A 19207-nucleotide genomic window follows, 5' to 3' on the forward strand; every position below is an offset into this window, starting at 1 on the left:
AGCTCATTTCATACAACACAAGCCATAAATTTTGAGGTTTAAAAATAAATAATTAAACTAATTAAAGCAAAAACAACACCGTACTAATGTCAACTAGTATTTAAGATTGGTAAATTTAGAGCAGCTAGTCTCTTGAGAGACGTATTTTAAGCCCAGCTCATTAAAGATTAATATCTACGTATCGTATTATTAATGCCTATATACATTATCCTTAATGCTTACTTACCGTATCCTTAATGCCCACATTCAATATCTTAAATGTCTATTTACATCATTCTTAATATCTACTTACAATAATTTAAAAAAATATATAATGATATCTCACATAAGAATTTATGAATATAAAGGGTCTTATGCAATTGAATACCATATACAGTTTCAAAACAACTTCTAACGAATGGTTTAATTAAAAAATTAGAAAAGAAAAAAAAGGAAAGAAGCAAGAAATTCTGACAAAAAACCATAAAAAATGAATGAAGTTAAGTTTGGATTATTAAAGTTTAACAAGTGTGATTTGTTTGGTCAAAGTAAGAATTAGAGCACCCTCAGTCCTCACTCGGTCACTCCTCAGACAGTCAGACCTTTTTTTGTTTCTTTCACATGGAAATGGATTTCAGGCTCACCGTATGCCCGTATAGTATAGGCCGTATTATACTCCTCTATTTCTGTCGTAAATACCAACAGTAAAATGCCCACTTAATACATCGTAGTCCGTCGGTTACTACGAGATTGCCCCAATTTTTTGTATTCATCTCTTTAACATCGATTAATATTTGTGGTCGACTTTTATGATTTAATGGATAGAGTATTTACATGTTGAGCAAGGTTTGGGGTTCGACTTCCACTGAGTTTAGGTATTAGTTGGGGGTTTATTGATGCGCGTATCTTCTTTACTCCCTCCTTGAGAGGGAAACATATATGACTTATCTGCATCTTTCAGAAAAAAATACCTCCCACTCGAACTTTACCTTATGCAGAATACGAGAAGTGTCCTTTATTTTTAATATTTTTAGTTGAAGCAATATTTTTAACATTTTTAAAAACTTTTATTCTCATGCTTTTATTTATATTTTCTCACTTCTAATCTTATCTACAAATTTTGATTTGAATTACATTTTTATTAAACAATTGTACATTGTGTTTTTACGTTATATGTTGGAATATGATAGATTGATACTGACTGAGGCAGTATTTATGATAGAAATATGCAAGGATATTTCTTATTTTTTGTACTTTTTATTTGATGTGTTCATAATAATTTAATTCAAATTTTTATTTGTCTTCATCTTTTTTATTGTGTGGTTATATTTTTTCATAAAATTCTAATTGTGTCCCTTACTCTAAAAAAACTTTAATTTTTCTCAATTCATCAAATTAATATTTTTTCAATGATAATGCAACTCATATGAATATTCATAAGTATTCTAGACACAATTTTAATTTTTTGTCAATTAATTTTTGATAAATTTTGTTTAAAAAATTTTAAAAATGCTTTTTGAAAAAGGGTCAAAATGCAAAAGACGTGCAACTACACATTGTACAATCGCACAAAATGTGCAATTTGGCACTTTTTCAATATTTTTTTTAATTTTTTAGTTAAAATTAAAATAAATTTAAGATAGTATTAATTAAAAAAATTCCGAACATTTGCAAAGTGGATAAGTAAGCTATAACACAAAATGTTTTTAAGATAATGACCTTTAAAGTCTTAATAATTTTTTAAAAAAAATAAAAAATTTAATGAATATGCGTAGCAGTACGGTTTAGTTCGTCTCACACAAGACTATTGTTGATTGTACGGAAATGTGAAGTCACTCCCTAACTTAACAAGGGTCATTTATAGGTAACTTAATTAATTAATGTTCTTAATTTTATAATTCTCATCCTTTTTCGTTTTATAATGAATAATTTGCGAATTATAATTTTTAAGTTTAGCGCTTTTGCAAATTACATGCTTAATACTTAATTTCTGCAAAACATTAAAATTGTAATTCGTAAAAATGCTAAAATTTAAGGCTATAATTCACAATTATAATAAAAAAAAGTTATCGGTGGGGAAATGTAGTTATTATATTGCATTGGTGTATCCTCCAAATAATCCACTTTAAGACCTTTTTGGTACATTTAGTATTATATAAGAAGGGCTTTATACTTTTCAGTTTTCAATATGTGGTTGATTCCTTGTTCAATTGATAAGTTGCTTTACTACAAAGCTGCCTGCTTATTTCAGCTAATAACGCCGGAATGGACGGACAAATTTGACAGCAATGAGAATTCACACTTTCTTTTTTTTTGTTTATTTATTTAATTCCGCATCGGCACCCACTTCACCAATAACTACTAATAACCGGTAATTAAGGAATTTGTTTTAAGGAGACTTGCACTTAAGTCTATTCTCCGGAGAGACCATCCTTTTTTGTGATATGTTTTAAGCTCAGTTCATTAAAAATTAATGTCTACTTACCGTATTTTTAATACTTACTTATCGTATCTTTAATGCTTGTTTATTATATCCTTAATGCCTACTTTTAATATCTTAAATGTCTACTTACAATATTCTAAACAATATATAATGGTCCGGCCCAATTAGAAATTGTCTCTCAAAGAGACCAGTTCATCACAAGAAGTTGTGTTGCCCATTTAGGTCATTACCTTATGATTTGTGATACGTCAACCCTCTAACTTCTATATTGCATACAAATGATTATGATTCATATAAATTGATCATAAAAAAGTGATCATTCCGACAAAATTACATTAATTCCAAATTCTGATAAGAAGAGGGAATAAAATCAAACAAATGAGTAAAAATAACTCGAAAAACATGTAGAATAACTCTTATGTTAATGGAGCAAATTTTTACAAGAACATAAAAGAAAATTTAATTTAAAAATTCATGGGCTTATCGCCAACAAAATAATCGATATTGGCTTTGACATTGACAAAGAGAAGTAGAGTTAAAGATGAATATATAAAACAAATACAACAAGGGAAAAGAAAGTATAGATTAGATTATGTCCGTCTACAATATTTTTTTAATATAGAGATATTGAAATGGTCTAGTTATCTTGAAAGTTTATTAAAATTTCTTAACCCAAAGAAAATATGGGTCGAGAAATTTATGAAAAAAATGAGAATAAAGAATTAATGTAAAAATTGATAAACTTTTTTTAGTTTATGTGCGATTTTAAAAATATGATATTTTTTAATAATTTTGTATTTTTAAACAGTTAATGTATACTGCGTAATTTTATATTAAGGCCCCAAATTTTTTGGGCCCTATATGTGGAGTTATATATTCAACTCCAGTTCGTCTTGTATGAGACTATCTCACCATAATATGAGTCCATACTAAAATAGCAAAAAACATAAAGAAAATTGAATTTCCACTGGTACAGGAAATGGTTTCCTTTTTAAATAGTTTGGGTGACCCAATTGAAATCATCTCACGATGAAACGAGTTTAGTAGATAATTAGTAAAACTAAATTCCCACGTATATCAAAAGCGATTTTTTTATTAATTTGGTCCGACCCATTTGAAATCATCTCAATACAGAATTAATAAGTTCAATTTTATTTTGTACCCTTAGAAAAATAGGAGCACAACACATACAATTTGAATTAGACAAAGATGTAGAAATAATGAGATATGAGAATAGTACATTAGTACTTGGCGTGGCAAGAGATGAGTACCATAATTAATTGAAACCGTCTATACCAAACATTTGTTCTAGAAGCTATAGCAGATCCAAGGTGTGGCATTAGGATGTGAATGTGATGCATGTGTGATGTCCCAGCAGCCTAACTATTTAGACACCTTCTAAACCTTCCTAACAAATGTATTGATGTTTGGTTTTTTAATAATTATATTTTCTTTCAAGTTTACTCTGTAATAAAAAAAGTATATTATATTTTCGCCTATTTTTTTCCTCTTAATCCATTTACAGAAGCATGAGTTTATAGAAATATGAGTATTATCTAGTAAACTACCAAACTTTTCGCAAGCTTTTTGCTCTTGGTAATTTAGATTTAAGAAATACAATCTTTTTAGTTACACCACTAATAATATATGCTAACAATAGTGGTTCAATAGGAGTGTTTTATAGAAAAGATAGAAAATGACTCGTGACTTTTCTGAAGATTAAACCGAGTTGGTTTTTTTGATGGCCTTAGGAAAAGCCGGCTCGACTTTATATACTATTGGGCAAGATTAGTGCGCTATTTTTTAGTTATTTTTTTTTCTGTTTTTGCTAAATAATATCTATGCATAATAAATAGACCCAAATTACATTAATTTAGATCGAAACTTACATTCCCTAAATCTCTCTCTAGCTATAATCCTACTTTAATCTCTCTTCTACCCTATTGTACAAGAAACACCATTAGAGCCATTAAAACTTGAAGGAAGCTTGTGATTCATTAATAATATATTTAGGCTAGATAGTAATTATAGCCCACATTAAATGAACCTCTTTAATTGCGTTGCGTTGTTAATTGTTGTTTAATTTGCAGAATTAGATTGATTCAAGAATTAGGGCTTCAAATCAATTTTTTCCCCATTGACTAACGATTTTTGTACCTTTATTAACGGAGACAAGATCGTAAACATCTTTTTATCAAGATTACAAGTTGAGATAAATAGGGATGAAGTCAAGATTTTAAATTATGGGGGCTAAATTTTTGATTTACTAGCTAGTAAATTATTGATTGTATAAAAACTAATTAAGTTATGAAAATTTTAAAATCATTTAGACCAAATGAACTTTAATCATAGCAAAATTCTATTTAACAAATGGAGTTAAATCTTCCCTATAATTATCCCTTTTGAAAAAACAAAGTGTTTTTTATTTTATATGTTTGCTTAGCAAGTTTCGAAATATTAAAGTATGTCTCAGAGTACAATTAAATACTCCCTATATTATCATTTATTCTTCTCATTTACTTTTTTGTGGATCCAATGCAAACATAAAACTTCAATAATTTTAATTGTGAGTTTTTAAAAATTATAAAAAGTTGATATTTAGAAAGTATATAGTTTTTCATATAAATTGATGGGAAATCATAATCAAAATTTATACTAAAATTCGTAAATTTTATTGGAGAAGAACATGTAAAAACAAAGGGTGCATTTGATAAGACTCGAGTCGCTTATGGACCATTCACCTCAAGGATCAAACATTAGTCGATCTTGGCTTAATTTTCAAATCAAATTTACTTTCTAAAAGCATAGTCATAGCTCTCTCAAAATATCAATATTATTTTCTCACAATTACCATATTATTACAATCACAAATCCTACGCCAACTTTGTCATTTAATTATTCAAATCCTAAAACTAAGCTAGTTTGCACTTAGTTTTTATTTTTTAATGCTAGCTTAATATTACCACTGTCACATGAATCCCTAATCTCCTTACGAATTGCGAATAAAAAATGAATTATGATCGATTTTGGGCTATTTTAGAGTCATTTTGAACGAATCGCAAATTTGAAAAACGAATTAACTGGCAAATCATGTTACACTTACTACTACAATCATTCCAAAATCTCAAGCATGCATTCAATCAATATTATTTAGATCAAAATCAACATGGATTAGCATTTGTTATAGTGCTATTTTTGTTTGGTTACGAGGTATGCTAAGAAAGGAATGACAATGAGAATCAAACTCAGACGATCTCGCCTGAAGATTATGGTCATAGGTGGATCTAGTAAATCACCTTGGGTAGCACATGCTACTCATGATTTAAAAAAAAATTCAACTTTAAAAGGGAAATTCAGTATTCACGCACGCTCTTTGCATTTTCAGGCTTTTTCTTTCTCTTCATTTTCTCTCTCACACACTTTGCTTTCGCCCTCCTTATCATTTGATCGATTCTCCTTCTTCCTCGCCCCTCGGTGTTGTGCTTCTCTTCAAATCGAATGCTCCCACCTCCTCAGAAGTCAGACCTCAGTCTTTGACTCCTTACACAACAAAAAATATATGAAGTTTTTAGACAATTATATTTAGACGCTTAAGCAACTAAAAAGATAGAGTTTTTTGACAGTTTATTTTAGACGGTTCAAAGTGTCGAAAATAAAGCCCGTAAAAGCGTCTAAATACCAAAATATTTTGAGCATATATCCCTCTTCTTTATACCTAAAAACAAGATCAAAAAAAAAAAATAATAATAAACGCCACTTCATCTCCTATTTCATTCCTAACCCTAATTCATTACTGCTCCCTTTATTCATCCCTGCTCCCCTAATCCATCAGCATACCAGTACAAAAAACGATTAAAAAGACCCTTCATCTCCCTCAAACATATCCTAGAACCAATGTTATTCAACTTCGAGCCAGGAATGACGAATTCTCGAAGAAGAAGAATCGCCCCTTCTGATTTTTTCGAAGCAGGTATGTAATGTAACCTTTTTCTCTTATAAAGTTGGATTTACTTTATTGTAGTTGAATTTACAATATAAATGTACAAGATGCTATTTGAATTGAAAGAAATGGAGAAGATAAAAAGGGGGATGGATTTTTATAATTCCCATAAATTAGAAATATGTTCTGAATTAATGGATTTAAAGTACAAAGGAGCCCTAAATTTTGTCATCTCTAATTGATGCTTCTTCTTCTTTCCCTGTTTCGTCATTGCAATGGCACCTTGCTCATCTGTTTTCGCTATTGGTTCCGAATTTTTGATAATTAAAGTTTGTTTTTGATTTTGGTCAGTTAAGATTTTAGGTTATGTGTGAAAAGTATTGAATTCTTACTTTGCCCATCAAATATTTGATGAGATGTGATGATGTTAAAGTGTGTCCTCTTTGTTGGTGTGGAGCCGCCTATAGCTGTTGCATTTTCCGACTGTGTTGCTGGTTTTGTTGCACCTAATTAGATAGGTTGCAGGCTACACACTATGGTAATTCGGGGCTGCCAAATGTTGCTGCCGCTTCTTTGGGTTTCTAGGTTTTTGTGATGTTGTCTAGAGTACAACATATCTCTTATGCTGATGTTGTAGTACTCAGGCAGCCCGTACTCTTTCTACTTCAGGTCCGTGTAGTGTTGTGCGACAGCGGAAGCAAAGATCGAAAACAATAATGAAACAATAAAGATTCAAACAAACAATAAAGAAAATTACACCGAGAAATTAACATGGTTCACTATCAACGTGATAGCTACATCCACCGGCACCGAGAATAAACTTTTCACTATAAACCGGGAGATTACAAGATGAATTCGAGAAACCACAACAATGGCTCTCCAAACTTTTTCTCTCTTAGTTTTTTGCATTGCATCTCCTTCTAATTCTAATTACATGGGGCCTTTATAAAAGAAATTAGGGTTAAGAAAATACAAAAAACCGTCAAATACTAAGAGTAACCGGCCAAAAACGTGTCAAGAAACCGCCATTACGCGAGCCATGTAAAACTACGCGAGCCGCGAAACTGAGACATAACCTACTCCGCGCCCCGCGGATTGAGACAGCAGGTACTCCGCGCCCCGCGGAGTTCACTCTGTTCGAGTCACCACATATTTCAACATGTAGTCTGAATCAGAATCTTACATGAGTCAAGGTGATGTTTTCTAGAGTACAACATATCATTTATCAAGTTGTGAATTTCTTAATGCTCTTTTCTTTAACTTTATATAAAATAAGAGTGAATTCTATATCAATGGCCTGGAAGTTCAAAATACAGGTATACTTGCGTTGGGTTCGCAAATCGTGCATGATAGGAAACATATCTATACGGAAGGATAATAAAAGGAAAAAGTGCAACAATTAACATCAATGAACCTATATTAATGTCCTGGGATATAACCACTTACAATGTAACAATTAGTTTGTTCTCTAGTGGAGATTAGGTTAAGTTGTAAGCTTAAGGTTTAAGTTAATATGTTATTTTTGCAGGCATATATCAGTTATGGAAATTTACAATGAAAGTATCAGGGACCTGCTAGTAACTAATCGAACAAGTTGGGACGCTGCACATACAGAAAATGGCGTTTCTGGGAAGCAGTATGCTATTAAGCATGATGCAAATGGGGAAACATACGTCTCTGATCTTACCATAGTTGATGTGTGCAGTTCAAAAGAGGTTGCTCAACCTCTTTTGCATCAAGCTGGTCAATGCCGGTAAGTAGGTTTTGTTCTACTAATTTCTTATCTCGTTAGTAAATAGCTCTTTAAATCATGTGAACTTCTTATTTGTTTAAATTGCAGATGATATTGGCTATCAAGGGTCAATTGGAACAACCTCTTTGTTATTATAAGGATAAAGTTACTTACATCCATCCCTCAAATCTTCTTGAAACTAAGGCCTCATGTTCTCCTTCTGCAATAATTCCCCTTGTGCAATTTAATTTGCGTTGTAACTTTAATTTACTTGAATTAGTAATGATGTTTTTATTTATTAATTCTTTTACAGATTTTAAAGTGACATGCTTATAACGATGAAAGATAAATACATGGGATATATGTTATCTTTTTTGGTGGTTAAAGTTTAACAACTACAACATAAAATTTGCTCTTTTTACTAACAATTCACAATTGTATCCCCTCTCGTTACCTTTTGTATTTTAGATAACAAAGATTATGAATTTGACTTTGAACATATCTATGTCTAATTACTTTGACAAGGATTGTGAAAGAAATATATTCAGGAATTGCAATATTTTAAACTTCTTATTAATTATTAAAACAAAGATATAGGTGGCATCAATTAGTAACAAAAGTATCCATGTCTAACTATTTCAACGCAATAAAGCGTCTTGAAAACTTTTCAACACAATCAACCATCTAGAACAGTATTGTATTTCAACGCAAAAAAGTGTCTAAAGCCCTTTTAGACAAAAAAAAAGCGTCTAAATCTTTATTGTACTTCAATGCAAAATAGTGTTGGAAACCCTTTTAGACGAATAAAAGCATCTAAAGCTTCTTCACTATTTCAACACAAAGAACCGTCTGAAAACCTTTTAGACCTTTATATGTGTCTAAAACAAAAGCTTAAAAGTTGTTTTCATAAACCGCAAAACACAATTTAGACGCATTTTGGTGTCGATAAAACAACAAAATTTAGACATAATAACACGTCTGAAAAATAGTGTCTAAAAAGACTTGTGACAGTAAATTTTTAGACGCTTGTGCAAGCCTTGAAAAAATATTTTAGACGTAAAAAACCGTCAAAAAAACTATGAAATAAGCGTCTAAAAAGCTCCGTGTTTTGTTGTTATGTTAGTACATAATAATTGTACAATTTATTTACTTGCTTTACAATTTATTTATTTACTTACTTGAATACATTGGTGTTATCCATGCGATTGGATTTTGGATCCACCATTAAATACGGTACTTACTAGTTACTGCGACTTAGTTAAGACCTACTCTCCTATACTCATAGTGACATTAATAAATCATTGTTATAAACTACTTTACTTTCATTACCAAATGTTCCCAAATCTGAATAATAGACATGCACTTTCAAGACCAAATCTGTTGGCCATTTCTAAATGTAGTGCACTTACGTTGCAAGTCACAATAATGGTCTTCAGCACTTTGGCCTTTAATACATAATCATACTTGTAAATATATGGTCAATACCAGACAAATACCTTCACCCATAATCAACCACGTATATATAGCCAAATCTCATACAGATACCTTCATACCGTATAGAATAATCCTGTAACTACCATATATGATATATCATAATAAATACTTCCCTGTCCCTCTAGAATATAAGAGCAAAGAAAAAAAATTTGTTTTTTTAGGAAAAATATAGATATACTTGATAAAATAAATTGTCTGTATGAATTTAAAAGAAAGTTTAAATATATAGATAAGACTAAAAAAGTGATGAATCATTGTCAAAAGATAAAAATAATACAAAATAAATAAAAACAAACCAAAATGAAAAATAATACTATATGAAAAAGACATGGCACATTATAATACTCCGCCTTTTATCCCTTTAGAATAATACCATTTAACTAAATAACTCATATATTTAAGTTTAATAATACTATTTCAGAAAATTAAAATAAATAGTTGTCCGTTATTATTTATTGTGGTGGGTGGGTGATCCATTCTTATAAATCTTTCGATTCCTTTATTTATGTTAATATTAATGGTTGTCATTTTCCTTCGTTCGGTTTTCTATTCCTTTTCATACTTCAGATTTTTGTTATAAGTTTTGTTTGTACAAATTAAATCTTCCGTACCATTCAAAGTTAAACCAAAGGGTCTTCTGTGTCAAATGCATCCACGTACATTAAAATATTAGGAACTCTAAGAGATGGCTATTTATTTTCTACTCTCTCCATCTCAATGTATTACTCCTTTCTATTCTTCCTATTCTCTTTATTTTTACATTATTATTCGCTTATCACTTTTAAAATATATTTTATTCTTAATATATAAGTTAAAACATAGTTAAGTGAAATCTTGTTTGATTTGTCTCAATGTAAGGATTATTAATATCAAATTTTCATAATTTTTAATCAAGTTTATTAAAGATATTAAGAGTTAAAATATTATCTCGATAAATATGAAAAAGTAAATGAGACTAATATGTTAAATAGGAAGGAGTATGTTACTTTTTTTTACGGTTTGTATGCAAATGAGATTCTTTTATTAAATATAAAATATTAATAAAAGGATAAACCAAGTAATAAAAAAAGTGTATTCATGTGATCAAAGTCCTTATACTGATAAAATATTAATAATAATATGAAATAATAAAGAAACCGAAATCATTTAAAATACTTAATATAGATAAAATATTAATAAAACTAAATATTTTACAGGAAAAATTGTAAAAAATCAACTAACTTTTGCTTGATTCGATGAAAATAAATCAAACTATTGTTTATTTTTTAATAAACCCACCTATTCGATGTAATTGCTAAAATAAACTCAATTATTATTTATTCCTAATTCTTGACTTACAAAAAAGTTTTAAAGATTGTTATAAAAAATAGGTTGGCTTGTTTTTAGCAAATATGTTTAATAGATGGGTTTATTTAAAAATAAATAATAGGTAGATTTGTTTTCAACAGATCAAGCATATGTTAATATATTATTAACTATTTATCCTATTTATATGTTTGTAATCATAATTAGACAAAAGTTGTCTAAAAGTATTTTTATAGAGAGATAAAGAGAAACATCTAAAAAACAGTTGAAATAAAAAAGTACAGCACAAAATTGGAATAAAAAATAATTAAGTTTAGAGCTATTTTTGTAAGAGATTATGTTTGATGGGACAACATCAAAATAAGAAAAAATATAGTATTATCAACTAGATAATGTCCGTGCGATGTATGCCTTTTTAAAATTTTCTGACATATTTATATAAACTAAAAAATTAAAATTTTAAGAAATAGATTTTACATTATAGTTATATTTCATTTTACTCTGAACCGTTGTATATATTACGTACATTTTATGATATTTTGTATTGTGCGCGCAAGTGATTGTGAAAATTTAGCTTACGATAAATAAATCACAACAAAAGACAAAAAGTATATTATTATGCTTTAATCATCTCAAAATATTCAATATATCAAATAATACTCATTTAATAAATAAAATTGAAAAGATTTTATAAATAATTGAAAAAAATGAAATAGAATATATGATAATCTAATACATTAAATGAATGACGTGATTTAGTAGAATATAAAAAATAATAATTAGATTCTAGTAAGTCAAAGATTTGAAAATAATTTATTGGAGTAATAACAATGACATCATAATCCGACTTTTGAGGAAAAGCTTTAATTGATGAAGTGACACTTAAGCAATTTTTTTAAATGATGATATCAGTTATGTTTTGTTTTAGTAATAGTTATAAATAGATAGATTTGTATTAATTAAGTTATCTAAAACATACATAAGTTAGTATCTCATACAAGAATTTACATTAAGTTTATTAGCATACAGTGCAAAACTCTAGATTGCCTTTTTATAAAACTAATTCGACTCTTAACGGTCAATTAATTGGATACTAAAAAAAGCTAAAAAAAAAAACACATTCTTGATAAATGATGCTCTGACCATATTTCTTATGTTACTTGAGAAGCAACCCACGCAACAAAGGTCACCTTGTTGTCACCTTGTTGCGTTAGTTGCTCCAGAGCTGGCATAAGAAACCTACTCGAAATAGTAGGTTGTTTGATATTTAGATTTAGTTTGAAAGATAATTGATAGACTATTTATATTAACAAGGTGCATTTTTCTTTTTATAGGAGCCTATTTGCTAAGAACTTCACAGTTAAGTGTGCTTGATGGGGTGTAATCTTAGGATGGGTGACCTCCTGGGAAGTTTTTCCGGGTGCGCATAAGTGAGGCCAAAGTGCGTTGAAAAAAACTTATGTTGGTCTGTGGGGCCAGTGTACAGTCTCTATGAGTAGTCTATCGCCGGGTGTCAAAAACTTATATGGTTGTCGAGCAACCAGCACAACATGGTGACTTTATTGCGTCGATTGTGACTAGCTCAAAGCATATGTTACTTCATGGATAAATTTTTGCTATAGTTGTTTCACAACCGACACAGCATAAATATATATTGAAGTCAAAAATAACATTTTTGTGTTGATTTATACAACTGACTCAAGAGTTGTTGTATCAACATTACTTTGTGTACTGCCAAATAACCATCACAAAAGGCCTAATACAACTGACGTCAAGGGATATTCTATATATTAGTGAAGAGAATCCATTGTATACTCTGGTTGTTATGATAGCCTAAAAAAACCCCTTTAAGTAGGTAACAAGGTAACTACTATAATTAATTCAACTAAATAAAAAAATTTTAAACCTTGAAGTTAAGTATTTACTAGTTCATATAAAAACAATTTCTATGTTAGATGCCATTTTAATTCTTAAATTACATTTTAATTATTTTTAGATTAATACGAAATTAAATGGTTTAAATGTTTTATTAGAATAATCAAAGGTTGTACAATTGTGGTGTTTGGCTCTAATAGGGATGCAGGCGGGGCGGGTCTAATAGGAGACCCGCCCCATCCCCGCCCCATCGGGGAGGGGATGGGTCCCGGTTTGATGGGTCATGGGGCGGATACGGGTATAAAATTCATACCCACCGCGGGGATGGGGATGGGGATGGGTTTTAGGTGATACCCGCCCCGCCCCGCCCCGCCTCAAAATATGTACAAATTTTGGATGAGATTATTCTGGATTGATTTACTTTGGATGATTTTGAGTTGATGTTGAAATACTTTTGTTTTAGACTTGTATATTTATTTGAGACTTTGGTTATGCGTTTGTTTGACACAAGGATTGAATATAAATATGTGGCTCAAATGGGTATTAAGCGGGGATTTGACGGGTGGTGGGGCGGGGATAGTTTTAGATACAAACCCATCGGGGCGGAGACGAGGAAACAAATTATACTCGCCGCGAAAATAGGGATGGAGATGGAGATTGCATTAACAGATGGAAATAGGGATGGTAATTCCAATACCTGCCCCGTTTGCATCCATGGGCTCTAAAAGGTAAAAGCCCATGACTATGGAATTACACCTAACATAAACAATTAAAAATAGAGGCACATCCCACATGTCAAGAAATCACGTAAATTGGCCAAGTATGTTGTGACACGTGACGCCATCTAGTTGATGATAATCATCATGGAATCGAAACCGTCGGTGCAACTGTCTTGCTTTAATGGCGGGAAATGCCTTTGGTTTACTGTTGCCACTTTTCTTACCGCTATATTGATCGTTGGTCTTTCACACTATCCATTTCTTGAAGCTCTTTTTTTATTTTATTTTATTTATTTTTAAAATTTTTTTTTAAAAAATTTAATCTTTTTTTTTGTTTTCATATCACAAAATTGGACATTTAAACTTCTTCATTTTTATTTTAATATTGTATCAAAGCTCATTACTTTTACTTATTTTTCACTAATTTTATTTTAATATTTTTATATTGTTTATCACAGGTCACATGTTTCACTCTAACTTTATTTAAACTTTTGTAATAGTTGCGATTCTCATATTTTTTCATACACATTATTTTAATATAATTTTTTAATACTTATGGTCCTTACTTCTCATTTATTACATTTATTATTGAATAAAGTAATATATACATGAAGATTTTATTTTTCTTTATTCTCGTAAACTTCCCTTAGATGACAATTGATGATAGGTTTAGAAATAGTTAAATATATTTTTAATAGGTATTAGGTAATAATAAATACATATAATCTTTATATCTTTAATACTGTCTTTAAGTGAATAGTTACTAATAGCTAGATAAATCACGTTTTACCTTATGATTGTATAGTAAATTACATTTTGTAATATTTTGGCTCTGTCCTCTTGAGATTAATCCTTAGAGGATGACATAAGAATTAACAAAAAGATATAGGTGGTATATTTAGTGGGTTGTAGTAAGTGGTTTCATACTTTTTGTTGATTTTTAATTATCATTAGTATTCTTTTGAGTTTGTATTATTGGACTAAAAAAAATTTACATATTTGAGTTTTATAAAGAAACATAAAAAGTATTTATTTTTACATTATATTAGTTGGTGCGGTGTATCTTATTTAACTTAAAAAATTATTAATTAATAAAATAATTAATCTTTAAATGTTTATACATAACGCAATTTAAAGTATAATGTTTAATTGAGTTTATATATATTGTAGTTAAAGAAAATAAAATACAATATACCATATAAGAAAAACCTATGATAAAAAATGGCATAGGTTAATTTAACATTATCCTCACTTGAAATAACTAAAGAAAAAGAAAGGGTCACATCACAACAAAACAACGGTTATTGGTAATTTGTCAAATGTATAAGAAAGATTTTAGAGCCCCTATTTATTTTTATGATGTCTTTTAAAATAAGATTTTTTTATTATATTAAGAGATAAAAAATTCCTACTTTAAGAAAAAAATATTTTAAGACAAAATAAATTATAATATTATATTACTTCAAATATAAAAAAGTTTACAAACAATCATTTAAAAAGTGTTATTCGGAATCGAATCTGAATATCACCATTTAATATTAGAAGCCCCTTATTTTGGGGGCTCTAGGCAATCGACTACCCGGGATACCCTTAAAACCGGCCCTAAACACAAAGACAATGGGCTATTTGGGAATTGGTTGTTGTTGGCTTGTTTGAAGAGTAGAAAATAATTGTTGTTTTTGTTGGCTTTTAAGCTAGCTGAAAAAGCCAGTTGTTTATGGAGATGTTCGGTAAATTTAGATATGTTGTTTATGGAGATTTTTGATAAATTTAGGTATTGACTGTTGGTTGTTTAATAGAGAAAAAGTAGGTCAATAAACCAAAAAACAACAAAAAAAAAGCTAACTAGAGTAGTTTGTTTATTTTCGCTTAAAAGCCAGTTTTTTAGTTGGTTTAATTGCCAATTACCAAATACTTTTTTTGGTTGTTTGACCAACCAACAAGCTAAAAGCCAAAAGCTTACCAAAAACTAAGAAAAAAGCCATGAACCAAACACCTATAATACTAATTTAAATCTACTTACCAATTTAGACATGGTCGCTTGAGAGATTTTGTAATAAATGATATATACAGTACAACATAATATACTATATTTTTAGTGGGATATATTTTAAAATTTCTAAATATGTGTGACTAAATGTTAATGTTGTTGTAGTGATATACATTTAGAGAATTACATAAAAAAAACATAGGATAAACAAAATCTCTACATAAGTCATTACAAATCTAGATAACATTTGAGTTATTGAGCTAAACAATCAAAAGATTAAGCAAGGACTCGTTCAAAAGCTTTTGAATAATAGAATAACCAAATGACATGAAACAAAAAGGATGGAGCAAATACCTTCACAAACTTATCCTTTAAATTGGTATGGAAGAATGATTCTTTTTTTCCTTGTTTCACCACCTACAAACTTATCCTTTAAATAGGTATGCAACTAATCCAATTTATGCTTTTATTGAGAGCACATATCCTAACATAATTGAAGATATACTTGATAGTTCATACTTTCAAGAGAAGACAATACTTGAGAAAATCAATGAAATAATAAAAAATGAATTACGGGTATGTTTAACATTGCTATCGGGAGAAGAAAAGTTGCACTTGAGCTTGGATTTAATTAGAACATCCATATTGATGACCTTTTTAGAGGTCATATGACCAAATTATGGCAAAAATCCTATTAATGGTGACCTAAATTGTAGTGGGTTGGGAAAAAGATTGAGTAATTGGGTTGTCATGTGACCCGTTCAGCTAAACGGTCACCCAACTTTTTTTCAAAAAATTTCGCCACCTGTCGCGAAACGAATGGTTGATGAAAAAAGGCAGTTGGCTCCCTGACACGCGTGCTACCCCCCCCCCCCCCCCCCCCCCCTTCCACCTGGCGACTTGTGATTCGCTGCAAAAAAATAGTCGTTTATTGTAATTAACGGCTATTTTTGTATTTAATTAATGTTTTTTTTAAAAAAATTATACCAACGGTCATATTTTTTCGAGATCTATAAAATGAGACCCATATTGATATTTTTTGACATAATTTTACATTTACATATTTTTTTCTTATTTTCCTACTTTTTTTTGTTAAAAAATACCAAAAAAATCATTTCAAAAATAAAAAAAAAGGATTCAAATAACCCAAATTATGGAAGAAATCCAAGTAAAAAAAAATCAAGAAATAAATCTTCTAACAATTAAAGTGCTCAAATTCAATAACAAAATCCTCCATTCAATCCTCCATTTTCTCAAAATACTCCAAATTCTTCTTACTATATTCCTCAAAATATTCAAAATTCATCTTATTATGTTTCTCAAAATACCCAAAATTCACAAACTATGTTTCATTACCATCATCAATCTCACAATGTCAACTCTAATATTGATAACTATTCAACTCCGATAAGGAGTGAAAGTTCAGACGAAAATGAGATAAAGTATGATGATGATAACGACGACGATGATGATGATGATGATGAAAATAAAGGAAATGATCAAGATGATCAATATGGTGAAGATGGAGGAAATTCTGTTCATCATGTTGATGCTAGTCTCTACACTCAACCATCATTTCAAGATCTACTTTCATACTTTGGTACACCATCGAGCTTCACTCAATTGGTTCAACCATCTCAACAGCATCCTAATGATGAAGCCCCTATACCTTCAAAGAAAAGTTGGGATTTAATTGAAGATATTGCTCTCATATGTGCAGTCATGAACACAAGTACAGATCCAATTGTGAGCACCAACCAAAAGATAAGAGTGAGGTGGCAAAAAGTTAAGGAAGCTTATGAAGAAGCGAGAATGGAACGACCCCATCTGATCCCACGAAGAACCGCCGACATGCTTAAATGTCGTTGGGGTAGAGTTGCTCCAGCATGTTTGAAGTGGTCTGGAAGTTATAACGAGGCTCTTAGAAGGAAGAAGAGTGGCACGAGAGACGAAGATGTGCTTAAAGTAGTGCATTTAATCCATCAAAAAAAATGTGGTAACTTTAACTTGATTGAGCAATAGAAAATTTTAAGAAAGTATAACAAGTGGAAGCAAGTGGTAAAAAGTAATCAAAAAAACGATTGAATCAACAACCAACTGATGGTATTAGTAGTGAAAGTAGTGGGAAAAGATCAAGGACGGAAGAAGATTCTGAAACACCAAGAAGTGAACCTCAAGGAGGATCATCTACTTGCCCCGAGGGTGTGAAGAAGGCTAAGGCTCGCATGACTGGGAAAATGGTTGCAAATCAATCAATTCAAGCTTTGAGTGCATTTGGAGAGAGTCTTCGACTTAATTCAGAAATAATGAAGGGGAAGACAGAACTTCAAAAACAAAAAGAAGCCCGAAAACAAAAACAACTTCAAATGGAAGAATACCGAATGAATTGGGATATATATCAAACATTAAGCAAAAAGGAAAATCTTCAGCCATGGGAAACTGATATGATGGTTCAACTTGTACAATGCTTTCAGAATTACAATTGTCATTAGATGGTTTAATTATGTAATGTCTTAATCATGTTTTAATTATGTATTGTTTTTAATTTGTGTATTTATTATATGTATGCGCATTGTAATCTTTATTTGAATTTAACAAATTTTCTTTAATTATTATTAATGTCTACATTGATATTTATTAAAAAAATATTAGTTTTATTAAAAGAATAAATTTTTTTTAATTAATAAAACAGTAGATCTATTTTACTCAAATAAAAAGTTATATTAACTTTGTACATGAAAATATTATTATAAAAAAATAAAGATAAATGTTAGATAAATTAAGGGAGACAAATTATGGTGGGGTAGAAAAAAAAAGTAAGAAAGAAAGGATGATGACCTTTTAAAAGAGGTCATTGTTAATAATTAGGTTGAAAGATGAATTTTTCGTAGAGAGAAAAGTTGTGAAATAGTAAAATGACCTTTTTTTGAGTCATGAGTAAGGATGCTATTAGTAAAACCGATGGTGACGATTATGGTATAACTCTTATAGGCATAAGGGTTGGTGTTCCGATCATGTAAGTCAAAAGCATGGACTAATCTTTAGAGTTATGCAATGTTACGTGCTTAGTGGTTAATTAACTTGGTCCTTGTGTAATAAAAGCAATAATTATCTCTTGCTCTAACATTGAGTACAAGGTTTTCATATATATTATTAGTAAAATTTTCACCATCCGATAACTCTAAACTATTTGTCGTACTTAAAAGAACAAAAATTCCAATATCTTTATGCTTCAAAATCATGACCATTAATAAGATTAAAGGACAGTCACTCTCACGTGTTAAGTTATTTCTTTAAAAGCTTATTTTCAGTTTAAGACAATTTTATTTTGTAATATCTCGAATAACCAGCTTAAATTATTTGAAATTTCTCATATTTGTTGATCAATGGACTATAAGTTTTGTGTCAATACTTACGTTCTTTATCAAGTACTCCAATAACATCAATTCCATATAAGCAAATATTCTGAGCAAAGAAAAACGTGACCTTGGCATTATCATTGCGTTATCCACAAGCTTGTCTTAACCTGCTTCGCATGCTTTTTAGGCTGCATCTGTTTCTAATTTTATATCCATTCTTCCCAAGCAATGTACAAGTATCATTCATTTTCTTTTTAAATTTAATACTCCTATTAAATTCAGGTTGAAAATTCATGAATTTTTTTTAGAGATTTTTTTTGAGAGATTCATGAGTTATTTGTATCAGAATTGATAATTAGCCAATATATAAT

General features: G+C 29.8%; 1 protein-coding gene and 1 long non-coding RNA gene across 2 annotated transcripts; both read left to right on the top strand.

Annotated features, from left to right (window-relative positions):
• Nucleotides 1–6163: 6163 nt before the first annotated feature.
• LOC130808157 (uncharacterized) lies at nt 6164–8748 on the top strand. Its single transcript, XR_009040703.1, has 3 exons — nt 6164–6392; nt 7891–8115; nt 8203–8748. It is a non-coding gene; the product is annotated as an uncharacterized LOC130808157 (long non-coding RNA).
• Nucleotides 8749–13412: 4664 nt separating this feature from the next.
• LOC130808483 (uncharacterized) lies at nt 13413–17969 on the top strand. Its single transcript, XM_057673954.1, has 3 exons — nt 13413–13452; nt 16970–17492; nt 17588–17969. The coding sequence occupies exons 1-3, from the start codon at nt 13413–13415 to the stop codon at nt 17967–17969; spliced, it is 945 nt and encodes a 314-aa protein (XP_057529937.1).
• Nucleotides 17970–19207: the final 1238 nt, after the last annotated feature.

The sequence above is a fragment of the Amaranthus tricolor genome, chromosome 3 (genome assembly GCF_026212465.1).
Source record: "Amaranthus tricolor cultivar Red isolate AtriRed21 chromosome 3, ASM2621246v1, whole genome shotgun sequence".
Classification (NCBI taxonomy): Eukaryota; Viridiplantae; Streptophyta; class Magnoliopsida; order Caryophyllales; family Amaranthaceae; genus Amaranthus; species Amaranthus tricolor.